Below are 27,034 nucleotides of genomic sequence, written 5' to 3'. Positions count from 1 at the left end.
TAATTTGTATCTGTTTTCATGTGGAGGAAGAGGACAAAATACTAGCAGTACAAGGGAACCTAAAAATAATTCAAGAAAGGAACTTAGTGGAAATAATACAAGTAAAAAAAAAATGGTAATGGAGAAAATAATGGGGCTTGAAGATAGAAAAATCTTCAGGACCTGATGGTTTCCATCCTAGAGGAAATTGCAGATGCATTAGTCATAATTTTCCAAAGCTGTCTCGTTTCAAGAATTGTGCCTTTGGCGTTGAAAATTGCAAATGTCGGTTCATTATTTAAGAAGGGAGGGAAGGAGAAACCAGGTAACTATGGATGTCAGTTTAACATCAATTATGAGGAAGTTCCTGGAATCCATCATCACAGACAGTGACTGAGCACTTAGACAAGTATCAGCCGATCATTGAAACTGATCATGGATACGTGACGGGTATGTCTGACTAATCTAATTAACTTATTTTTGAGAAGGTCACTAGCATGGTGAATAGGGGAGGGTCTATGGCTGTTGTCTATATTCAGTTCCATAAGGCATTTGATAAGGTCCCGTACAAGAAGTTATTAGCAAACATGAGAGCGCACGGAATTGGAAGTAACCTAGTGGCATGAGTAGTTTATTTTTGGGAGGTTGGAGACAGAGAGTAGGGGTAAAGGATTTGTTCTGATTTAGCAGGATGTGACCAGTGGTGTTGAGATATGACATGGAAAGAGAGAATTGTATCTCCAAGTTTGCAGATTACATTAATTTAGCAGGCACAGTAATGTGCGTGGATGGGAGAAGTAAATTACATTTAAGGGAATAAATAAAATGTAAAATGTAATTAAAAAATGTTTGTTAAGTGATCCAATGTCAGCTCATTCTGCAATTCATGAGTAGAATTCAGCAGATTCTTCCAGTCCTGCCATTGCATTAGCAGTGATGGGAGGAGACATGAAACAAAATACTACATGTTTGCAGTTCAATGTAAAGCAATCTAAGACCCAAAATGTCTTGTGATATTCTTTCCCTTCATGATATGATTACTATATTACTGCCTTGGTTTCATATTAATTCCCAAATAGCCGAAATCACTGTTATAAGCCAATATACATACAACGAGGGAGGGGCCCAATAGCTTGTGCCTGGGACATAATTTGGCCAACTCATTTACAATTGCGTCACTAACAAAGAGGCCTGTTTTGCTCTGTTCACTAGTTACTGATAAGAGTGATTTAAAAAATGAAACTTCAAAAATAACGGTTGCGCTATTTCCATGAGTTTGGGGTTGACTCTTTCCGACACACCTGAGATTTGACTTTTGACGTCCTTAGAACGTAAGCGGACTTTAGAATCTTAGTCCACAAGTAGAGTTGAACAAAGAGAATGAAGATGGTTTTTTTTATAATTTTCCGTCCGATTCCTGAGTATTTGCTGTCTGTGGGATTTAAACTAATTTCAGCTTTAGTTACTATACCTGAAAGGATTCATTTTTTTTCAATAATGGCATTTTGTTTTCATAGAAATCATGGAATCATAGAAAATTTACAGCACAGGAGGCCATTCGGCCCATCGTGTCCACACCGACTGAGAAACGAGTCACCCAGCCAAATCCCACTTTCCCGCATTGGTCCATAGCCCTGCAGGTCATGGCTCTTCAGGTGTACATCCAGGTGTTTTTTATAAAAATGAGTTGAGGGTTTCTGCCTCTACCACCCTCTCAGGCAGTGAGTTCCAGACCCCCACCACCCTCTGGGTGAAAAGAAAATTCCTCATTTCCGCTCTAATCCTTCTACCAATCACTTTAAATCTATGCCCCCTGGTTATTGACCCCTTCGCTAAGGGAAATAGGTCCTTCCTATCCACTCTATCTAGGCCCTTCATCATTTTGTATGCCTCAATCAAATCACCAGTCAGCCTCCTCTGTTCCAAGGAAAACAACCCCAGCCTATCCAATTTGTCATCATAGCTAAAACTCTCCAGTCCTGGCAACATCCTCATAAATCTCCTCTAGGAACATAGGAACAGGAGTAGTCCATTCAGCCCCTTGTGCCTGCTCCACCATTTGATAAGATCATGGCTGATCTGTGATCTAACTCCATATACCGGCGGTTGGCCCATATCCCTTAATACCTTTGGTTGCCAAAAAGCTATCTATCTCAGATTTAAATTTAGCAATTGAGCTAGTATCAATTGCCGTTTGCAGAAGAGAGTTCCAAACTTCTACCACCCTTTGTGTGTAGAAATGTTTTCTAATCTCGCTCCTGAAAGGTCTGGCTCTGATTTTTAGACTGTGCCCCCTACTCCTGGAATCCCCAACCAGCGGAAATAGTTTCTCTCTATCCACCCTATCTGTTCCCCTTAATAGCTTATAAACTTTGATCAGATCACCCCTTAACCTTCTAAACGCTAGAGAATACAACCCCAATTTGTGTAATCTCTCCTCGTAACTTAACCCTTGAAGTCCGGGTATCATTCTCGTAAACCTACGCTGCACTCCCTCCAAAGCCAATATGCCCTTCCGAAGGTGCAGTACCCAGAACTGCTCACAGTACTCCAGGTGCAGTCTAACCAGGGTTTTGTATAGCTGCAGCATAACTTCTGCCCCCTTGTACTCTGTACCCTCTCTAGTGCAATTACATCCTTCCTATAATGTGGTGACCAGAACTGTGCTCAGTACTCAAGCTGTGGCTTAACTAGTGTTTTATACAGTTCCAGCATTACATCCCTGCTTTCATATGCTATGCCTCGGCTAATAAAGGAAAGCATTCCATATGCCTTCTTAACCACCTTATCTACCTGTCCTGCTACCTTCAGGATCTGTGGACATGCACTCCAAGGTCCCTCACTTCCTCTACACCTCTCATTTATTGTGTATTCCCTTGCCTTGTTTGCTCTCCCCAAATGAATTACCTCACACTTCTCCGGATTGAACTCTATTTGACACTTTTCTGTCCATCTGACCAGTCCATTGATATCTTCCTGCAGTCCATAGCTTTCCTCCTCACTATCAGCCACAAGGCCTATCTTTGCGTCTTCCGCAATTGACTTAACCATGTCCCCTATATTTAAGTCCAAATCGTTAACGTGTACCACAAAAAGCAAAAGACCCAGTATTGAGCCCTGCGGCACCCCACTGGAAACAGCCTCCCAGTCGCAAAAACACCTGTCGACCATTACCCTTTGCTTCCTGCCACTGAGCCAATTTTGGATCCAATTTGCCACATTCCATTGAATCCCATGGGCCTTTACTTCTTTGACCAATCTTCCATGTGAGACCTTGTCAAAAGCCTTGCTAAAATCCATGTAGACTACATCAATTGCACTATCCTCATCGATCCTCCTTGTCACCTCCTCGAAAAATTTGATCAAGTTAGTCAGACATGACCTCCCATTAACAAATCCGTGCTGACTGTCCTTGATTAGTCCGTGCCTTTCTAAGTGACAGTTTATCCTGTCCCTCAGAATTGCTTCCAATAATTTGCCCACCAAGGTTAGGCTGACTGGCCTGTAATTATTCCGTCTACCAGTCACTCCCTTTTTAAACAACAGTACAACGTTAACAGTCCTCCAATCCTCCGGCACGACACCTGTATCGAGAGAAGTTTGGAAAATGATTGTTAAAGCCTCCGCTATTTCCTCCCTGGTTTCTTTTAACAGCCTGGGATACATTTCATCCGGCCCTGGTGATTTATTCACTTTCACAGATGCTTATGCCCTTAATACTTCCTCTCTCACAATGTTCATCCAATCCAATATTTCACACTCCTCCTCCTTAACTTCAATCCCTGCATCATCCCTCTCCTTTGTGAAGACAGATGCAAAGTATTCATTAAGAACCATACCCACATCTTCCACCTCCACACATAGCTTACCTTTTTGGTATCTAATAGGCCCTACTCTTTCCTTAGTTATCCTCTTGCTCTTAATGTATTTATAAATCATCTTTGGGTTTTCTTTGATTTTACCTGCTAATATTTTTTTATGCCCTCTCTTTGCTTTCCTAATTTCCTTTTTAACTTCACCCCTGCACTTTGTATACTCCTCTACACACGTGAGTGCAAAAGACAAGGCTGAAGCGTTTGCAACCATCTTCAGCCAGAAGTGCCAAGTGGATGATCCATCTCGGCCTCCTCCCGATATCCCCACCATCACAGAAGCCAGTCTTCAGCCAATTCGTTTCACTTCGTGATATCAAGAAAGGGCTGAGTGCACTGGATACGGCAAAGGCTATGGGCCCCGACAACATCCCTGCTGTAGTGAAGGCTTGTGCTCCAGAACTAGCCACGCCTCGAGCCAAGCTGTACCAGTACAGCTATAATACTGGCACTTTCCCGACAATGTGGAAAATTGCCCAGTATGTCCTGTCCACAAAAAGCAGGACAAATCCAATCCGGCCAATTACCGCCCCATCAGTCTATTCTCAATCAGCAAAGTGATGGAAGGTGTCGTCGACAGTGCTATCAAGCGGCACTTATTCACCAATAACCTGCTCACCGATGCTCAGTTTGGGTTCCGCCAGGACCACTCAGCTCCAGACCTCATTACAGCCTTGGTCCAAACATGGACAAAAAGAGCTGAATTCCAGAGGTGAGGTGAGAGTGACTGCCCTTGACATCAAGGCAGCATTTGACCAAGTGTGGCACCAAGGAGCCCTAGTAAATCTGAAGTCAATGGGAATCAGGGGGAAAACTCTCCAGTGGCTGGAGTCATACCTAGCATAAAGGAAGATGGTAGCGGTTGTTGAAGGCCAATCATCTCAGCCCCAGGACATTGCTGCAGGAGTTCCTCAGGTCAGTATCCGAGGCCCAACCATCTTCAGCTGCTTCATCAATGACCTTCCCTCCATCATAAGGTCAGAAATGGGGATGATCACTGATGATTGCACAGTGTTCAGTTCCATTCGCAACCCCTCAGATAATGAAGCAGTCCGTGCCCACATGCAGCAAGACCTGGACAACATCCAGGCTTGGGTTGATAAAAGGCAAGTAACATTGCCAAATCCCCCACCATCAACATCCTGGGGGTCACCATTGACCAGAAACTTAACTGGACCAGCCACAAATACTGTGGCTACAAGAGCAGGTCAGAGGCTGGGTATTCTGCGGCAAGTTACTCAGCTCCTGACTCCCCAAAATCTTTCCACCATCTACAAGGCACAAGTCAGGAATACTCTCCACTTGCTTGGATGAGTGCAGCTCCAACAACTCAAGAAGCTCAACACCATCCAGGACAAAGCAGCCCACTTGATTGGCACCCCATCCAACACCCTAAACATTCACTCCCTTCACCACCGGTGCACTGTGGCTGCAGTGTGTACCAACCACAGGATGCACTGCAGCAACTCGCCAAGGCTTCTTCGACAGCACCTCCCAAACCTGCGACCTCTACCACCTAGAAGGACAAGAGCAGCAGGCACTTGGGAACAACACCACCTGCATGTTCCCCTCCAAGTCACACACCATCCCGACTTGGAAATATATCGCCGTTCCTTCATCGTCGCTGGGTCAAATCCTAGAACTCCCTTCCTAACAGCACTGTGGGAGAACCTCCACCACACGGACTGCAGCGGTTCAAGAAGGCGGCTCACCACCACCTTCTCAAGGGCAATTCGGGATGGGCAATAAATGCTGGCCTCGCCAGCGACGCCCACATCCCATGATCATATTATGCAATTTGCTGGTCTTGTTCACCAACTCGAACAACACATTAAGACAAAGAAACAGATAGCAAACACATCTGTAATTGTTTACATTATGACTGTGCTGGTCTGTAATTGTTTACATTAATGTCTGTGCTGGTCATGAAATGAATTAAAATTGGAATCAAAGATTACGCTAGTAAACCTTTGCTCAATTTGGCTGATAGGAGCATGTTGCAATATGATACATATCTCTACTAAATCTGCAGTCTAAAAAAAATCCACTTTACAAAAAGTTGTTTACTTTATTCCAACAAAACATAAGCACTGAAATGCAGCTTGCCTTCAGCTTATTAATAAGGTATATGTTATTCACCCTGGATTAAAAATGTACAAGCTGCTCAACAGGCTCCATTGCTAGTCTAGAACCTGTTTGGACCACAGTACTGAAATGTTCAAATAAATCAATAAGTTAATAGAATATTAAATGCTCAAAGTAGTTGGTCTGTGTAACCTTCTAATCTCTTGGGGCTCCCAACCACAGGGTTGCAAATTCAAATCCAAGCATGTGTGAGGGGAAAAAGAGAAGGGCCCATCTTGATAGACGTTTGTTTACTTATATTGGTTAATGGAAATCATTTCCTGGGCAGGTTGTTAGAATAATTCACTGGGGGAAGTCAGGAAAAGATACAGGGTCAATTGCGATCCAGATAGGGGCTTCCCATCAATTAGCCAAATAGCTCATTTTAATTGAAGTTGTGATGACATCTGTGGTTCAGATCTCGCCTTCTCCCTGCCCCTACCATCCCCAAGTCCTTGTTTTCTGGTTCTACATTCAGCAAGTGTCCCCCTCAGCATCACTATAATAATCAGCAACTTTTATCATTCTCCACCCCCCCACATTACGTAAATTTCTGGTGAGTTGAAAAAACATTTTTGGTCCCACAGGTGTTAACCACCCTCCAGTACTTCATCCATGTGAACATTTCTCTTCAAAGTGAGCATTCTTCGTGTATAAGCCTCGATAGTAAGTGTTAGCGAGATACAAGACTATGGAGGCAACACAAAAAATCTCGATTCTGTTCTCAGGTGAGACCCAAATGCATATGAATTTTCCAGCATGGACAGGAATCAGGCATGGGAACCACGGATGAAGCACAGTAGCACGGAGGCCAATTGTAGCACTCTAAGTTGTTACCTTTTTAAGAGATCAGGAAACGACACAGATGAGGAATCAAACTTGGGACCTTCTAGATTTTTACTAACACTTAGTTAGCAGCAATGTTCAGTCACGTCCAGACAGAAAATAAAAAACAAATTCCTCTTGATGTGTAAATTTCCACATACTGAACACAAATAACAAGGGAACAAATGACAAAGGCACAAAACAGTACAGAGACAAATTAAAAAGATGATGGGTTACTTCAAATACAATTTGAAAAGAAATAGAACCACTTGCTGGGAAGATGTCTTTTCCAGTTGAGAGTCACTGCTATTATTATATTGTACATTTCTTGTAGATTTTTTATTTAAAAAACTTGCAATTGGGCAATGAATGCCATTTGTTCTGCAGTGACAAGTTATTTCCCTCCTTATAGCAAAACAAATACAAAAGGCTGACAAGTTGAGTTACTCAGTTTTGCATCTTCTTGGCTCAATCGCACTTGAGTCAGAAGGCTGTGTTCAATCCTATGCCAAAAGTTTGTTATAATTTGGATAACGTTTGAGTGCTGTATGGTGGGCGAGCTGCATTGTTGGAGATGCTATCCTTTAGATGAGATATCTCCTTGTTCAGGTTAATGTTAGAGTTACCATGTCACTGTTTAAAGAAGAGCAGGGAGTTCTCCCAGTGCCCTGGCCAACATTCCTTCCTCAAATACCACCAACAAAAACAGATGAACTGGGTCATTCATCTCATTGTTGTTTGAGAGATCTTGTTGCATGCAAAATGGCTGTTCTATTTGCATAATCAGTCACTGCATTCAAAATAATTAACTGTTTGAAATAATTGAGTCATCAGATTCCTTCTTCCTTCCTAATTCAACTCAAGCACTCTATAACAAATCACATTTAGCCATTGTACAAGGACATCCAAAAACGATCCAGTTCCCATTCCCAATTCCCAGATCTGGAATGTATTGCCTGAAAGGGTGGTGGAAGCAGATTCAATAGTAACTTTCAAAAGGGAATTGGATATGTACTTAAAAAGGAAACATTTGCAGGGCTATGGGGAACAAGCAGGGGATTGGATAGCTCCTTCAAAGAGCCGGCAAAGGCACGATGGGTCAAATGGCCTCCTTCTCTGCTGTATGATTTTATGAATTCCAAAATAAAGGAATCTCTTTCAAGAAATAAAATTCACAGAATAGGTAAAATAAAGTTAAAGCAGAAGGAATGCAATCTTTGAAAAATGTTTTTTTTTTAATTCTTTCCAATTTCTTAAGACCCCCCCCCCCCATAACCTTAATAAACAACGTCTCTGGAATCATACCGGATTTGTAGATCTTTTCCTGCAGTATTAGTGATATTATATATGAGACTATATTTCTACCTATAGTATTACAGTTCTGTACATTTTTGGCAGTATTTTATTTGGTGGTGGAGGGGGGTGGGGGAGAGGCGATGCGGGGGAGGGAAAAGAAGAAATAATTCAATAATATTTAGCATTAAAAAACTTAATGGGGAATTGGATAGATATGCGAGGGAATGAGTGATTGAGGGTTATTTATTTTTGGGATTAGCCAGAGTCTTTTCCAGTCCTGCACCATGTTACGTTTGGAAAATTATAGCACAGCCAAAAAAATTAACTTTCCTAAATTCTAACAATTCTATACACCACTCCCATAGTTTCACTTCATTTAAATACAGACAGAAGTGGCATTCAGATTTATCTAACCTATTTAACCTTAGGTAAGCATCCATTCTCCTACGTCAGCCCACACCCATTCACTCACTTTGACCTGAGGAATAGAGGACAAGGAACAGGCCAACAATCAGATACAGTTCTGACCAATTCCATTTGATCAAAAGTGGGGAGGGGGAAGGGGACGGACCTGTTCTCGATGATATTGAGTGCATTGTCAGATGTGGAATACAATTGTTTTCACAAGGGATTCAGAAAACTCACAAGCCACGAGTCCACCTTTTGTACAAGATAAAAGTTGTAAATGATCGGACTTTGCAACTAAAACAGAAAATGTTTGAAATATATAGCAAGTCTCCTACCACCTGAAAAGAGAAAAGAGAAAAGAAAGGCTAACTATATCAGGTGGACATTTGTCATCAGCAGTTCTGAAGGCTGCTTCAAATTGATGCCTGTTATATTTCACTCATCTAATTTAATGTGCCTGAAGTAATAGAATATTCCCAAGGTCCACCTCCTGTTTAAATGAGGCAACATTTCCAAGAGTAATTATCACTATTCATGAACATTTAAAAAAAATGGTAAAAGCAATATATATTGAAGACCACTGTTCTTATAAACTAAAAATCAAAACCTTATTCCTTTCATTCCCCCAAATAGTCCATATTAATTTATTGAACACATACATTTCCTGTTTTTAATAATGGCTTATTTACAATAACTGTCACTTATTTAAAAAGAAAACTTTTGGATCAGAATTTACGATCCCATTTCTGGCATTAAATAGATAGTTTTGCTTCATTACTTTACCATTCTGATTGATACCAGAAGTTGGACAGGACCAGGACCAGTCTTCATTGTATACAACAGAAGCTGGATATTAGACACTTCATTTCAGTTTTTTTTGCTTATTGTTTAAATAAATATTGTAAAAACTTTAAAATAGTTTAATTAAAACAATATTTCTATAATTTTATTGATTGGCATGAGAAAAAATGGATTGGAGTAGATAGCTCCAAAGTAGAGCTGGAAATTATGTTTTGAATTGTACATATACTGTCTTGTTACTGTGAAGAAAACGTAAATTTACATTGGAACGCGTGGGTCGAAGACAGACCAAGATTTTAATTTTGTCAAATAAATTTTAACTTTAAGAGTTAAAAATGTTCCGTTGTTCACAGTAATGCTCTTGATGCGGAGAATGAAAATTTAATGCACTGTCCTTTATCATGTTACTGGGCCATGGACTTGAGACTACTATAAGTAATGCATTTAAAGCTGTATTCCCCTTCAAGTCACCCTTCAATACATTTCGTCTCCTGATCTGAATCTGTTCCCTTCACGTAACTAACATCAAGTTAGGGTTTCTCACAGGCGGCCAAAACAGGGATGATCAATGACCTGTTAACAGTAATATTGGATTCTTGACCCCAAATGTAATAACAACCGATTGCATTTGAATTTTAAATTACATATTTTTTGCAGTGCTGTATGCTATAGAAAAACATTGGAGGGAGGTAAAATGAGGGCCTCTGCCCACAGTTACCTCATCAATGACTTCATACTCACAGCCTGGCTATTGAGAAGCCATTTCCCATCAGGAAGACAGAAGAACATTAAACCATAGAAGAGAAGGGAAATTCAGCTTGACCTATCTTTACATACCTCTCAGCAGCCAACCTACCCCATGACCTCTCAGCAGCCAGTTCCTTTGCTTCATTGGCAAAAGGCTGGCACAGGTTACTTGTGTTATTGGTCATGAAATCATGCTTTGAGTTATAGAGGAATTAAATCTCAAATAAAGAGATTTACCTCACAACAGACAACACACTTAGATTTCCTTGCCGCAGCCCACCCAGTTTTCACTCCTACGTAGGTTGCTCCAGGCACAATTGCACTGTCAGAAAGAACAGGTAGGTAACCTGTTCCATCAATCCTCCTCTTTGGTTGGTATCCAACGGCCTCATAATACTCCACAGTAAGTACATCCTCCCAAGTTTCCCTCACCCCTGGAACCCTCTAACCTTCCTGTGCAGCATAACTCAAACTGGAAATTGAACAGACGAGAGAATGCAACACATTCTGTTCCTCCCTGGTACTCCACATTGATGCTTCAATACACAATTGCCCCCAATAAAAAATTAAGATTTTGGCACCTAATGTGGAACAGGAACATGCCCGGAATTGTCATTATACTGTTTTACCCAGAACCCCCAAGCACATTCTCTTAACAGACTATCAATTGGGTGTGCCATAATAATTTAAAAAGAGCGATCTGCAAAGAACGTGACCTGATTTCATTAATTGGGATACTTTTAGAAGTGTAACAATCTCTTGAAGAAATTACTATTAGTGGTGGGTCTTCGAGCAGTGAAAAATTCATTTCATCTCAATGGACTTGGTTCAAACCAGAGCCCCAGGAGATGAAAGGGCAGCCTGCAATTGCACTGCTTCACTGTCCCCAGAGAAATACAGCGTTAATGAATTTGTTTGATGCATAAAGTCATGCAGAGGTATTGATACAGGCTGACTGTATCAATTGTACAAGATGTCCTCCATTACTCCCCCATTCACAGCACTGCTCGAAGACCCAACACTAATAGTAATTTCTTCAAGAGATTGTTATACTTCTAAAAATATCCTAATTAATGAAATCAGGTCACATTCTTTGCAGATCGTTCTTTTTAAATTAGTGTGGGAAAATGGGCAAATTATTATGGCATACCCAATTGGTAGTCTGTTAAGAGAATGTGCTTGGGGGTTCTGTTAATTTGATGTTAGATTCTATTAAGCAAATATAAATATTTAATCTAACTCATTAGCGGTTCTTTACTTGCCTCCCAAAGTAAGAGTTTTACTACATTAAAAAAATCTTCACTGTTCAAATGTTAGCATGCATGCACTTCTTAAAAATATTGCAAATACTTTTCTTAAAAAAGACAAAATTAAGTTTGACAAAAATCATGTTAATGTTTGGAAATTTAAAGTTTGCCCAGGACCAGGAAAAAAGTGGTGCCTGACAGCATCCAGCACTGTCTGCTGTTTATCTCCAACAGCAACAGGTAAACCCGACTCTTAGTTCTACTTGGGGTCAGAGGATCTAGCACCCCGTCGTTCACTTTATGTAGGGCTGCCAGTGGTGGCAATGCTGTAATGTAAATGCAGCATTAAGGAATTTTTGCACTGGGCTACTGATCTACTGCTTGAAATTACCCCCGAAACAGCTGGCTGGGAAGAGCATAGAAACCATCAATGTGTGTGATTCAAACTGGCTGCATTAGTAAACAGTTACACACCAAGTTATGTAATAATCTGTTTAGGTATGGTTCCACCAGACATTGAATGCGCCAAGCGCAAGAAAGGAACCCCTAAGACAAGCACGCCACTTGGTCTCTGGTCTGGGTCTCTTGCACTACTCAATAAGCAACAATTCAACAACCAAACAGATGAGAGTAGTCCACAGTGATTTGACTCCTGGATTTCTGACCCTTCGTGTGGAATAGATGCCTCAATTCTGCACTTTTTCCCTCCCAATGGAAGGCAAGACTGCTCCTATTAATTAGCCTACCAGCGCTTGCCATCTGGACTCACGCATAAAGAATGGTCACTTGGGCAAGGCACTGAAGAGTGGCTGCAAATCACAGGAGGTAACTGTGGTATATTATCCAAGAAAGGACCAGCCAATGCTTGCAGGGCAGATGGAGAGAAAGTTTGGAGGAGATGAGGGAAAGAGAAAAAAAGTTTAGTAAAAAAAAAACTTGCATTTATATAGCACCTTTCATGACCTCTGGATGCCCCAAAGCCAATGAAGTACTTTTGAAGCGTAATCACTGTTGTAATGTAAGAAACACAGCAGCCTATCGGTGCACAGCAGAGTCCCAAAACAGCAATATGATAATGACCAGCTAATCTGTTTTTAGTGATAATGGGAGCAGGGGAGAACTCTCCTGCTCTTCTTCAAAATAGTGCCATGGGATCTTTTATGTCCACCTGAGAGGGCAGACAAGGCCTCACTTTAACGTCTCATCCGAAAGGCGCCACCTCCCTCAATACTGCACTGGAGTGTCGGCCTAAATTTTATGCTCAAGTCTCTGGAGTGGGACTTGAACACACAACCTTCTGATTCAGAGATTCATTGGTACCACTGAGCCACAGCTGATTAACTAGTAAGTTCCCTCAATAGCACAGTAGTCAAATACACCCCCTGTTGTGATACCAAGTCATACTTACCAAGAAGATCCCAGCTTCCATTTCTGGTATGTATAGAGTTAGCTGATCTCAGCTGGACAAGGAAATGCTACAACTGGCTACAGCACCACAGGAATAGGGAATGGGAAAGAGAAAAAAAAACTGCCAGGACTTTTGATCCTGCTCACCATCTGGTGACCTCCAGTGCAAAGATTACACATATGATGTCAAATAAGGATAGGATCAGGTTTGGGTCTGATGCCCTAAATGGTTAAATAGGCCACAAAAACTGAACGTTTAGGCTCGCAGTTGAAAAATGGATACTTGTATAAGGTACCAAAGGGCTGCCAACAATCATGGAATCTATCCCAGCGCAAGCCAGCACTTTTTAAAAGGAGGTAGGAAGGAAAATTGGTGGAAATTATGAGTTCCTCCACCCAATCACACCATATACACCATCCCACAGCCAAGAGAGAAGGTGGATGAATGGCTCCTAGGCTATGTTAATGCCAGTAATGCAGCTTCTGGAAAGCTTGAGAAAGCAGCTTGATGCAAGTTACCATTTTTTTCCTCCCTCTTTGTGGGAAAGCACTAGGCTCTGCTCCACACCTTCCCACAGCTAAAGTCAGGGACTCTGGCCACGAATATATGTACTGTCACATCGATGCTCTAATCCACCAGCCACCATCTGCTAGGTGTATTAGTTATCAATGAACCCTCTTCCTTTCAGCTAATCCCATAAAAAGCCCTTGTCAAGACTAAGAGCAGCATAAAATACAATTAAGTGACACAAAACTACACAACAATATTCACAACAGTGGCAATGAAGATAGGAATGAGCTCAAAGTAAATGTGCACAAGATTTTTTTTTAAAAACTGAACAAATTGAAGTGTGTTCAAATCTCTAATGCACTCAGTGCTCGAAGGACTACAGGAACCAGTGTTTAGAACAACAACAACTTGCATTTATATAGCGCCTTTAACATAGTAAAAAGTCCCAAGATACTTCACAGGGGCATTATCAGACAAAATTTGACACTAAGCCACAAAGAGATATTAGGACAGGTGCGACTTAAAGGAGCTCAGAGAGGCAAGGGGGCTTAGGGAGGGAATTCCAGAGCTTAGAGCCTAGGTAGCAGAAGGCACGGCTGCCAATGGTGGAGCGATGGAAATCGGGGACGTGCAAGATGCCAGAATTGGAGGAGCTCAGACTTGAAGGGTTGTAGGGCTGGAGGAGGTTAGAGATAGGGAGGGGAGAGGCCTTGGAGGGATTTGAAAACAAGGATGAGAATTTTAAAATCGAGACGTTGCCAGACCAGGAGCCAATATAGGCCAGCAAGCACAGGGGTGATGGGTGAACGGGACTTGGTGTGAGTTGGGATATGGGCAAAAGAGTTTTGGATCAGCTTAAGTCTATGGGAGGGTGGCGGTTGCCAGCCAGGAGAGCATTGGAATATTTGAGCCTTGAGGCAACAACGGCATAGCTGAATGTTTCAGCAGCAGATGAGCTGAATCAGGGACGGAGACATGTGATATTACAGGAGGTGGAACTAGACAGTCTTGGTGATGGAGAGGATATGGGGTCAGAAGCTCAGCACAGGGTCAAACAGGACGCCAAGGTGCGAACAGTCTGGTTCAGCGTCAGACTGCAGCCGAGGAGGGGGATGGAGTCGGTGGATAGGAAATGGAGTTTGTGGTGGGGAATGAAGACAATTGGAGGAAATTTCTGCTCATCCAATACTGGATGTGGTACAAGCAGCATGACAAATCAGAGGCAGTGGAGGTGTCGGCGAGTTAGAGCTGGGTGTCATCAGCGTACGTGTGGAATCTGACATGTTTTCAGATGATGTCGCCTAACATGCTCTTCATTCTGCTACAAGCACTGTATGGGAAAAATTTATCATCATGTTAGTTTATATGGTCTTTTACATTTCTAGCATACATTTCAAGTGGCAGCTTGGATTATTCACCACTAGACCGAAAGCAGCAGGATTGTCTCCAGTAATGACAGGTGCCCAGCAGACTAAAAGAAAAGCAGGGAACAGTTTTTATGTTATCACCATTTCATGAAATATGGTGCATGTTTCACAATTGAAACCGACTGGACAACAAGCAAGTGAAACATGGATATCTTCAAGTGTGGAATATAAATCAATTATTACCTGGCCATGATTTTATTGGATCAAACATTTAATATTAACAATAAAAGGAAATTTCTGAAACATAAATATTAATGACTAAAAATGATGAGGGCTAAATATAATCCTTGCCCCTTCTCTAGAGGTACATGGATATCAATTTAACAGGGAGCTGTTAAAATTTGGAAGGACATAGACCTCCTTCTTCATACATCCCACCTCTAAGTATTGACTTCCTCTAAAGAATGTCATGTCCATATTCTGTATAATATGGACCTATATCTATAATATAAATTCATCTATTCAAGCCTCTAGTTAACGTTGGTCAGTTTAGGCTGCCAGACAAAAAAACAGGATAAGTGAAATCCTCCATTTTAATTCCACTGATATGGAGGTCATGCCTAAAGATAAACAGATGACACACTTCAGCTGCACATTTCCTATGTTGAAATTACAAATTGGGATGGAGATCTTTGCACAATACTAACTCCTGTGGAGTGTGGAACAAATCGGTCTCCAGTGCCACAATAATTTGAAGAGATGAGGAACATGCTTTTGTTTTTACGAGCTAATCAAAGTAGCAACAATTCTATCGCCCTTTAAGATATCAGAATATTTGATTTCATAGAATTTTACAGCACAGAAACAGGCCATTCAGCCCAATAGGTCTATGCTGGTGTTTATGTTCCACATGTACCGCCGCCAACAGTACCGCCGCCCGCCCTATCAACATATCCTTCTATTCCTTTCTCCCTCCCTCATGTACTTATCCAGCTTCCTCTTAAATGCATCTATGCTATTTGCCTCAACCACTCCATGTGGTAGCGAGTTGTACATTCTAATCATTCTTTGGGTAAAGAAGTTTCTCCTGAATTCCTTATTGGATTTATTAGTGACCAGATTATATTTATGGCCCCTACTTTTGGACTCCCCCACAAGTTGAAACATCCTCTCTACAATTTCAGAACTGAAAGCGTTAAAAGTATAATTGGGACAAACATATCAGCTCAAGCCCTTCACCACACCCCAAAAGGAGAGGAGGAAAAAAACAGGATATACACAAATGAAGTAGCATAGTTTTAAGAAGATACTATTCTCAACAAAAAAAGTGCTTGGGAACACGTTTCCCCTTTTATTTGCAAATATATATATGTCAACATCATTACATCACAATGTCACCATGACAAAAATCTCCAGGCTCTTCTCCCTCCCTACAGAGAAAAAAAAACTTTTGCGGAGGCAACGACACTTGGAATACTGAAGCTTTCAGAATTACGAGTTGATGCAATCCTCGTTACCATTTTGTAGCTGACAGATCTACAGGATGTTGAAATCTTTTACTTTCAACATCGATCTGATAAAAAAAAGACAACATTCCAGGCATTTGTGTCCCCATTACCCACGAGGAAGCTCGGGGATTTACTGTAATTATTGATGAGTTTTTAAAAAAAAATCAGTATTTAAATTGTAACTTTCCCTAATTCATTGGGCACCGGAGCTTTGGGGGGGGGGGGGGGGGGGGCAGGGCGGTGTTGAAGCAGGCTGTGGTTTTTTGACAGAACAAATCATGGTCTCGAAGTTTGAAGCTGAAATACTTGGTACATTCACAGAAACGACTACAAATAAAAATATCCAGGGCTTCTCTTGTGCACTTGTTACACCCAACGTTCTTTTTTTTTTAAGTTTAATTCTTCCTTTCAGATTTTAGCACAGCCCACCTTGAACTTACTGCAATCATCACTCCACTCCTGTTCTCTAAATAACGTGACCAATAGAATAGGTCTCTGCTGTTAGGCCTGTGCTATTGTGTTATCCCATTCCTATGCAACTATGACCTTAGTAACAGCAACAGGTGCTAGGAAAGATTCAACTACACAAGTCACACCCTCAGTGATTTACATTGCATGAAACAGTCTCAAACAACTTGCAATTATGACAAAAGTTCTGACAAAAGGTCTTCAACCTGAAACGTTAATTCTGTTTCTTTCTCCACAGATGCTGCCTGACTTGCTGAGCTATTCCAGCATTTTCTGTTTTTATTTCAGATTTCCAGTATCCGCGGTATTTTGCTTTTGCATTTATGTCGCAGGTTTAATAGAATGAAACATCCCAAAGGATTCCAGAGAGGTGAAGCAGGATAATGAGTAGTGAAGGGAGAAAAGTTAAGCAATATGACCAGAGGAATGTTCAGAGGTATATTTGGAGGAGACTTTTGAAGAAAGACAGGAGTAGTAAGGTGGAGGGATTTAGGGAGAGCGTTCCAAAATGTGGGGCCAAGATCAGTAAAGGCTCTGTAACTTAGGTTGAGTTTGTTGGGGGGAGGGGGGGGGGGGGATGTTGGGGAGAGATGCAAAGGAGGCCGGAGTTGGAACAATGAAGGTTGCACACTGGCATGTAGGTCTCTCAATGTAGGCTGCCCAAGAGCTTGATTTTTTCCCCAGGCCTTAGGATACATCCTTACTTCAACTGCACTGGGAATTGAAACAAGTTTTTTTTTTCAAAAATGTGATGCACATTACTATCTCACATCAATATGTTGCTGATTTGCAATTTTCAACAATTATGCGGCACAATATCAAATAGTATTTTAGAAAGATACATTTGAGGAAAAACTTTTTAAAAGATTTAAAACATTACAAAACCATATGGTTCAATATTCTAAATATAATAAATGTCAATCTTCCTTCTACCATCAGAAAGGTCTCAAGTATAGAATGACCACTCTGCCACAGGGACAAGGGTAAAAGTCAGGGGCACTAAACATCTCACGGTATTTGCCGCTGAGGCATAAAACTGGCATCGTGGATCAGACGGTTATAGAAACCACCAGATTTTCATTTCCATTTGATTTCAATGGAAATTAAAATAGTTTAGTTTCTAGATAAAAGTTGCAAATCTACAACCGAGTCACTCTTACACACCTTCCGACACAAGATCAATATCTATTTTAGTACAGGTCCGAGAGCAGGTTGGGAGTGCAACCTTGTCACTGGGAAATGTTGCAGGGTGAACAACAGCAATGCTAGTTCACTCCCAATTTTTGCAGAGTTCCAGGAACTCAATGCCATTGCAAAATAAAAGCTGTGACACACAAATTACCTTTTGATGTGAAAAATTAATTTAAAAAGTCATACATTCAAAATTCAACTTCTAGTTTTTTTTTTAATTCTTGTGTTTCTTTCCCTTCATTGGGGGTTGTATAAGTTTGTGCTGAAAAGATCAGCAAGCTAATTATCCCAGGCCTCCGGCTAATGTAGCCAATTATCAAAAAGTAAAGGTTGCCAACCAGCTCGCCATGCCTTTCCACCAGGAAGTACATGGACTTCACTTGCCATCATTCCCCGATAGGCGGGAACTCTACTGTACTTGGGAAATCTGTGGTGTCGTCCCTTAGTTTATAAAAGGATGCCATGGTGCCATGCACTTCTGCATTAATGTACCTACCTTGCTGCTTTTTAATCTTGAAAATAAATTTCAAGGGTTCATTGATACAATTTTGCAATGTTACTGTACATTTTGATTGCAGTGCTTACCAAAGGGTGCATTGATACATTAGGCTTATTGCATGGCTGTTATTACATTGGGAGCAATGCAAAAAGTAGAAGGAATTCTTGAGTTTGGTTTGGTGTCCAACTGGGCTGGAAAACTAAGGGTCCTGCCAAATTGTTCAGCATTCCTGTCTTTTGGGGTCCTGTTACTGGCAGGTTTGCATTTTTAAGCAGCTATCCTGCCTTGTGATAAAGATATAAAAATAGGGCACCAGAGTCACTATAATTTTATTTTGTAAGTTTTAATTTAGTCTCTGAATCCAGCAGGTCCTCTTAGTTTGCAGTCACCTGTGCGGAAATGGAACAAATGCAATAGAATGTCCATCACGTCTGCCCCTGCACCTCCACTGAAATGATAATCAGGGCTGCAGATTTTTTGCTTTTTATTAAATAGGTAGCTTAAACAGCATGTACTACATGCTTGTTATGTAACAGATGTGAAATAGCAACCGTATTAAATTATTTTCCTGCAAGCCACTAGTTTAAAATCAAAACATTGGTGCCATCCAGTAACTCAACTACTATGACTGCCAATTAGCCTTTGTGAGCACAAACTTATACAACCCCCAATGAACCAAACCTCCCAAGCTAAACCTCCTAATAAACTGCAAATTCCCACTCTATTCCAGTACTGTCACTAGATAGATATTCAGTGAAGTGCAACGGTGAGAATGTGACATTTCTGCATCATATCCACTTGAATTGTGGAAAGCATGCAGTACAATCATAGATGTTGTCCTTTCAACCCTGGGTTGTGTCCAAAGGGCACATTGTGAGCTATACATCAAGGTGAAGTACTGGTGGTTACAGGTCTGTTCCTGCGGTTGGAACAATTAAAAACAAAAAATGCTTTAGAAGTACGACATATTAAAACAATCGGTTTAATTGCAAATCTCCCTCCCCACAGTGTAACTGCAGTAATAAGCTAGTAACACTACATCCTATTCAATGGCCAAATGGCAACTGACATCAGTATCATGTTAACTATCCACATGCATTTTTTGATCAACTTCTTTAAATAAAAAAACACAATGCAAAGTAATAGACAAGTTTATTTTACTTACTACACATAGGACATATAAAACATGTCTTATATATAAAGAAGATACACTGCTTCCAGCACTGTTTAACACTATGCTCAAATATAAATGACAGTTCCTGCAACAAGTTACATTTATATAGGGCTTTTAATGTAGAAAATGTCCCACAGTGCTTAGGGGGAGGGAAAGAAAGAGAAAAGAAAAAAATACATAAAAAGAATAAAAGGCATAGAAAGACAATGCCCGAAGGTTAAGAGAAACAACCAAACACTTGGTTGAACAGACAGGTTTTGAGAAGGTTTTAAAGAGGGATAGAGCAGTGGAGAGGGAAAGGCAAACATAGAGTGGGTGAAGCCATGAGGGGAAGTAAAGATAAGGACAAGGATTTTAAATTCAATGTACTGGGGAACAGAAAGCCAGTTACGTCCATCAGAATGAGGGTGATGGGTGAAGTGTTAGAGGAGTAAAGGGTGCGTGCGGGGCATAAGGCAGGAGAAGGCCACTAAAGTAGGAAGCACTAAGACCATGGAAGGATTTCAATACAAGGATGAGCATTTAGAAGTCAAATAGCTGGGGCAGAGGGAGCCAGGGGCGATGGGAGCGTGGGACTGTGCAGATAAGGGCGCAGTGCTTTGGATGGGTGGAAACGCACAGAAGGTTGAGGCAGAGAGACTGGCTAGAGAAATTCAGAGGAACCTAACCCTGTAGCTGAGGAAAAGGAGGAGCAGAGGTGGTGGTGGTGGTGGTAGGGGCAGAAACAGGTAATGTTGCACAGGTGGAAAGAAAACAGCATAATAAGATTTTCCTCAAGTATTTTGTTTCCAAAGTGGATTTCGTTCATCAGTAGACATAGACATGTCCATCTTGTATAGATTTCTAGAAGAAACCAGACTTAGTCATTAAGAATTACTGAACAGCAGGGTTTTATGCACTCAAATCACAGTTTGCGCATCCTATATCCATTATTAATATTCTGTTTCAACTATGCACCAAATAGTTGAGCTTTGAGGATCTACAAACATAGCCATCTATCAAAAAAGATAAATCCTTTAATAAGACTTAGCCCTGTTCTAATTTTTGATCTATAATATTACACACCACTTGTTAGCCAAAATGATAAGCCCGTGAACTTCCTCCTGCCATTTGCACTAGAGAGGTCTTCAGTGACTTAATTAGCATCTTCCAGTTGTCCCAGCTATTCGTTGTCTTGTGACTCCTCTTCCCTTCTCCATTCACCATCATGGGTGATCAGAAACTTTAAATAATCAGCCTGCATTTAACACTTTGCAACACAATGGGAAACAAAGTACAAAGCAACTACTGTCCACAAACATTCATTCATTTATACATTTTAACAGCTGTCTTCTGGAAAACAACCTTTCCTTCACAACCAGTGTTACATTGACCCTTCACTGTTATTATTAAAAAGTCTTACTTTAAATAAACTAGGAGAGAGAAGAGTTTGCTTTGCATAAATGAAAGATGATTTACCACAGACACCAAAAGAAAATCAAAAGTCTGTTTGGATCTTTGGTGTTTATTCAGAATGCAGTAAGAGTACTGAAGATAGTCATCAAATTTACCTGCCTGGAGTAAAACATTATCCATATGAGCAATTTACTGGTGCAAAATATACTTCAGCACCCAGACACAATAAAAAGAACTTCTCCACAAACATTCATTCATGTGGGTAAATGAAATACATTGAAAGTATGTCTTTACTTCCCAAAGTTAAATCTCTATCACAAGAATCTATACAAGTAGTTAACAGAAGTTCGACTTAACAGAGTATTTTAACTCACAGGGAGCCTCCTTTGCAGCATTATACACACCTGCAGAAACCCTCAAACTACAGACACTAGTAAACAATTTTACAACACCAAGTTATAGTCCAGCAATTTTATTTTAAATTCACAAGCTTTCGGAGGCTTCCTCCTTCGTCAGGTGAACGATGTGAAAATGCAGACACTAGTGGGGTAGACCGGATCAAGCCAATTGAGTATTCAACTGTTAAAACAAAAAAAAATCCTTGGGAAGAGCCCCTCCTCGTCAGGTCACGGACACCAGGTTACAATCAAATCCGTAACATCATACTAAAATTGACAAGACACATAGATGAGATTCCACTAGGCTTCACTTCAGCACAATCAGAGAGAAAGAAAAAAAATTACTCCCAAATTATTAAAGGGGGGGGGGAGGAAACAAAATGCAGCAGTTTAAAAAAAAAACCCATCCGCCAGAAAAAGCTGCAGGTTGTAACTCTGACCCATCCGAAACCAATGCGTTATGAGAGCGGGCTGCCTGCAGCGGGTTTAAACAGTGCCGAGTAAAGCTGCAGTGCCAGGCCTGCTGTGTACTCACCCCCCAGCTGCCTTGCCTCTTGCCTTCCCCTCGGTATCCAGCGCCCTCAGAGCCTCCAACAGCTGATCCGCTTCCGTTCCAAAACCCGCACAAAACGTCACCCGAACCTGCGCATCCGCCTACGTCATCACGCCGTGTGTAAACATTGCGTCCGCTAAAGGTTCACTTGGGCGGCTGTGGCCAGTTGGATTCGCTCGCTCGCCGCCCCCTTCCCCCCCCCACTCCTCCCTCCCTCCCGCCCGAGGGTCGTTTGTAAGGATTCTCCACTTTGATGCACCCTCTTATTAATTATGTAATTATATCGGTTATTTTAATTAAGATTCACCGTGCGCGCTGCGTGAGAGGCCGAGATGCGATCTGGGAGTTGTAGTCGTTGGGACGGCGGTGACCCGCTCGAGCTCACTCACTCACTCATGGGGGGGGAAGATGTTGACCAAATCAACAACATAATATTCGATCTTTTTTTTCCCCTTCTCACGGCTCCCCGCTGCGGGGGGCGGCATCATCCGACAGCTGGTCCTGGGACCCACCATTCCCCCCCCCCCCCCCCGCCCCGGTCGACACCCTCGGCCCGCCTCAGGCCGCTGGCAAGACCACAAAACCCAGAAAGCTGTTGGTGTGCGCGCGCCGCCCGGTCCCGCTCGCGCGACGCCGTGCGTGATGGCGTCATCGCCGGGAGCGTGTGTGCGTGGTGAGGTCAGTGGAGAGAGAGAGAGAGAGAGGAAGTGGTGGGTTTCCTTCCTGCACTCACTATCTCAGGGGCTGGTGTTTTATTAGTGGCTGTTACTTTAAAACAGGAAGTGAATGAGATTTAAACTCACTTTTTACAAATATATATATGGAAACGTGTGAATGTTGCTCTTTACTCAACACGTTTTAGGGCAAATTTAATCTGAAGTGAAAAAAAAAATGCCCAGAAGAAAACAGTCCAATCCTCAACCTGTGAAAAGTAAGTAGTCATTACAGTCTGTGTAAATGAGGAAAAGAGAAGCAGGAGTGGGGTTACTTCTCCAGGTCCTGTTAAACTGTATTCTGACTTGGAGTCCAAACTTAAAACTGCTCTGATAAACAGAAACAAAGTCTTAATTAAGGTTTATTAACTCTCTCATGGTGGGAATGGGGAGGAAATGCTTTCCACTTTAGAGTGTTGCTTTTAATCCATGTCTGATTTGAATCTGCCAGAATTCCTCGGCCTCACTTTCTGTTGTACATTATAGTGTAAATGATAAGATGCTGTCGGCTGTCTGTGATGGCTCAATATGAGCTGGAAACTGAGGCGGTGGAGTTAACGTTGAACTGGCTTAAATACTCCAGTGGCACATGACAGTGGTGTGCTTTATCAACAGTAATTTATATAATACCTTTTTTACATGGGGAAACAAAATAGTCAGAGAAATGGACAATGAGTCATGATGTGAAGATCAGAAAGATAGATTCTGAGAAACAGTAAGGGTTTAGGGAAGGAATTTCAGAGAGTATGGTCAAGTTGGCTGAAGGCTGTGCAGCCAGTGGCAGGAGGAGGGGGAGATGGGAGGGAGAAAAACACAAAACGGCAGATTTGAAGGGTGTGGGAGGGGATATAACGGTGGACAAGTTTGCAGAGACAGGATGGGGCAAGGTTATGGTGGGATTTCAAGATGAGGACAAGGATTCTAAATTCAGTGCATTGGGGGATAAGGGGCCAGTGTGATGGAAGTGATAGATGAGCAGGAATTAGTTCAGAACAAGATATGAGTAGCTGAGTTTTGAATATGTTGGGAGTTTATGAAGGAGGGGTGGCCAGCAAGCAGGACATTGGAAAAATTGAGTCAAGCTGACAATAGCTTGGGTAAGGCTTTCAGCGACAGTGAGGTGGAGGTGGGTGATATTTCAGAGATGAGAGTAAGTGGTCCAGGTGATGCATAGGATCTGGGGTTTGAACAGGATTCCAAAGTTGCATAGTCTGGTACTGCCTCAGTGAGTGGCCAGGGATGGGAATGAAATTAGTGGTAAGGGAGTTGAGCTTATGGTGGGTGCTGAAAAATGATGGTTTTGGTCTTCGCCGCATGTATCAGTTTGGCTCAATTGGTAGCACTCTCTCCTCTGTTAGGATATGGGGTCTTTCCTGTGATTGCTCACATAATGAGTTCCTGATCTTGGTTGGGCTCTTGGAGGTGAAGACATTAAGCATAGGAACATAACTGGTGTAGGCCATTAAGCCCCTCGAGCCTTTTTTGCCATTCAATTGGATCATGGCTAATCTGTACCTCAACTCTGTTTTACCTACCTTTGCTCCATATCCCTTGGTACCCTTACCTAACAAAAATCTATTGATCACAGTCTTGAAAATTTCAATTGACCCAGCTTTCACAGCCTTTTGGGGGAAGAGAGTTCCAGATTTCCACTGTGCTTTGTGTGAAAAAGTGTTGCCTGATTTCACTCATAAATGGCCTGGCTTTTAATTTTAAGATTATGTCCCCTTGTTCTGGATTTCCTCACCAGAGGAAATAGTTTCTGTGTATGTACTCTATTGAATCGTGTTATCATTTTAAACAACTTGATTAGATCACCTTCCACCTTCTAAACTCAAGGGAATACGAAGCAAGTTTATGCAACCTGCCTCATAATTTAACCCTTTAAGTCCTGGTGTTTTTCTGGTGATTCTGCACTGTACCTTTCCAAGACCAATATATCATTCTTGAGGTTCAGTGACCAAAACTGAGGGCAGTACTCAGATGGGGTCTGACCAAGGCTCTGTACAACTGAAGCATCACTTCCTCACTTTTGAATTCCAACCCACTTGAGATAAAAGTGAACATTGCATTAGCTTTTTTGATTACTTTTTCTACCTGTGCACTAGATTTTAGTGATTTGTGTACATGGACACCTAAATCCCTTTGCTCCTCCACAGCTCCTAGTCTCGCACCATTTTTTAAAAAAAGTTCCAATTTGAGAGTAATGCTGTTGTGCCCCTCTTAGCTCGACTGTTCGAGTGGTTTTTAAACTGAATCTAGCAGTAGGTTGCCTGTCTATCCTTTCGAAGGGAGGGCACCGGCTACCCACGTGGCTCAAATTTTGATACGCAGTTTGCACTGAGTTAGCTGATTTCAATCAGGACAGTAGTCAGGCGCAACAATTCAGCAGTGCCTCTAGGGTAAGGTAGGGTAGGGCAAATTCCCCAGCATTTCCTGATCTAGCCAGTGACCTCTGCTGGGAAGTACAGCCGTGTGGACTTTGAGTGAGGCCAGGATAGGCCTCAGCTGTGAGTTCTTTTAGGTTCAGTAGCCAGCTGACACTCGCTGTCGAGACTTGCACGCTGCGAACATTGGCACTTAGCGAGGTAAGATACTGCCCATGAAGTCAATGCCTTCAGGAGAGGAGGCCAGAAAAAAAGAGGGTTCTGCAAAGGTATCTAAGCAAATCTCAGTATGGGGGGGGCAGGTATAAATGATTTGGTAATCAGATTCTCGACTTAAAACTTTTATTTAGAACATAAATTCATTTTGTAAGTACTTCCCCCTCCACCCCCCCCCCCCCTGCCGGTATAACCATCCAGCACTACGTCATAATAAGGTTTGTCTATAATCGTATAGTGTGCAGTATGAACAATAAGTGTATCAAGAGTATAAATATTTACATATAAATAATTTCATGATGCATTTATACACAGTGCTAATGTACACTAATCATGTTAACTATTATGGGAGTGGAAATTACGATTCTTGTCATTTATTTTTTAATAAATCTGGTGTATGATATTAATATTTCATTCATGTTTAATTAGATTGCTACATAAGCATAAAGTGCTGGGAATTCATTGTAAGACCAGGAAATGGATAAGAAATTGGCTGAAGAAAAATTATTGGTGGGTAGTCATTAGGAAAGTGATGCCAGGATGGACAGAATTACTGAGTAGAGTGCTTCAGGGATTGATGATGAGACTTTGGCTGTTTCTAAGTTGAATAGATGACTTGTATTCAGAAACTCAATGCAAATTGGTTAAATTAGCAGATGATACAAAACTGAGGAGGGGTGATCGAATCTGACGAGGCAGGCAAGGACCTATAAAATCTAAGTGAGTGAAACATTGGCAGGTAGAATTCAGTACAGTTTAGACATCAGGAAAATTGGGAGGAAAAGCTGAAAATCAGTTTGTATGCATTAATATGTGACCAACATGTGGTACACCTCACTTTTTAACCAGGATAAAATTTGACACTTTTTCTGGTAGATTTGTATCTCATTTTAATTGATTTGTTTTTCCCCCTCGACTAAAACTTATGTTTTTTCCCCTTCAGAAACTTGTAAATGTAAGGTACTGCACAACAGAAGAAAAATTGGGTAACACAAAACTCAGTGCATTGTACATCCAGTTCTTTTTTAGTGCTTGGCTGCCTTATCTGACTCGACTACCCCACAGTTTTAGTTTTATATAATTTACTAATTGAACTGCCCAATGGTGAAGTGAAAAGAGATCAAAATTCAGCACTTAACCTGTCCGGTCACTGTACAGTAACACTCAACTAGGTGAATTGAACGCTGAGCTATATTAAATTAGATGCTAAAACGATGTAGTTCTCTGGTCATACTATAACTTAAATACTGTGTCCAGTTGGTGATTTGGACATTCAGGTCCTGTTGGCAGTGCAGAAATGGAGCCAGGAGGATTGGGGTATGAGAAAAAATTGCTTGAACTATTGAGTCGTGAAAGAAGCTGATTGCGTGAGGACCTTAAACAGATGTAAGTGGTATAGAAATGGTAAATCTGGATCACCGCTTCAAGTTAAACCACTGGTGCAAACTGATGGAAGGAAAACGTAGGGAGAATGTCAGGAAATTCTTCACGGAAAGAGTGATCAACATGTGGGAATGGTCTAGGGTAAATGGAAACAAAGATGGTTGTTTGTGTTGTATTGGAGTGGGGGCTGTAGGTTTTTTGAAATACAGGAGCCCAGATGGACAGAGCGGCCCTCCGCATTCATACTTACCTTGTGATTAAAAGTATTTTCTGACCATTGTGGCAATTGTGCTCACTACACGAAACAGACCACTTGAATATGGCTATGGCATGGAAGGGGCACTATCACATCATTACTTTGATTCTCATCATGATAAATATGAACTCTGTCTGCTTTTCAGTGACTGAATTTAAATCTAGTCACTGACGGCTAGTAATTGTTCTGCTTGGTTTTTCGTGTTTAGATTCTCTGATGTGCAACATTGCATTGAACAAATGAGTTTATCCTAGTTTCTTTTGCCCCACCCAGTCACACTGTTGCCTGCGTTCAGCATCCTTCAGTTTA

At 41.5% G+C, this 27,034-nt stretch overlaps 2 protein-coding genes across 4 annotated transcripts in view; one reads left to right on the top strand and one right to left on the bottom strand.

The window, feature by feature from the left end:
* si:ch211-278j3.3 (E3 ubiquitin-protein ligase RNF19A) overlaps positions 1-21,923 on the bottom strand; it is a 104,753-nt gene extending 82,830 nt beyond the window's left edge. For 2 of the 3 annotated variants that reach the window (XM_067984792.1, XM_067984793.1), the window contains exon 1: positions 21,753-21,922. The gene's annotated coding sequence lies outside the window, so the exon portion shown is untranslated. Of the gene's footprint in view, positions 1-21,752 lie in introns of all 3 variants that reach the window. The other variant, XM_067984794.1, reaches the window with a different exon arrangement.
* Positions 21,924-22,504: 581 nt separating this feature from the next.
* Positions 22,505-27,034, top strand: part of LOC137321925 (zinc finger protein 184-like) — a 41,626-nt gene continuing 37,096 nt past the window's right edge. Inside the window, exon 1 of the mRNA XM_067984791.1 lies at positions 22,505-22,701. Within this exon, the coding sequence (XP_067840892.1) occupies positions 22,662-22,701 (40 nt within the window). The 5' untranslated portion in view covers positions 22,505-22,661. The remainder of the gene's footprint in view (positions 22,702-27,034) is intronic.

Source organism: Heptranchias perlo, chromosome 5 (assembly GCF_035084215.1).
Source record: "Heptranchias perlo isolate sHepPer1 chromosome 5, sHepPer1.hap1, whole genome shotgun sequence".
Taxonomy (NCBI): domain Eukaryota; kingdom Metazoa; phylum Chordata; class Chondrichthyes; order Hexanchiformes; family Hexanchidae; genus Heptranchias; species Heptranchias perlo.
This window is presented reverse-complemented; position numbering and strand designations above follow the sequence as displayed.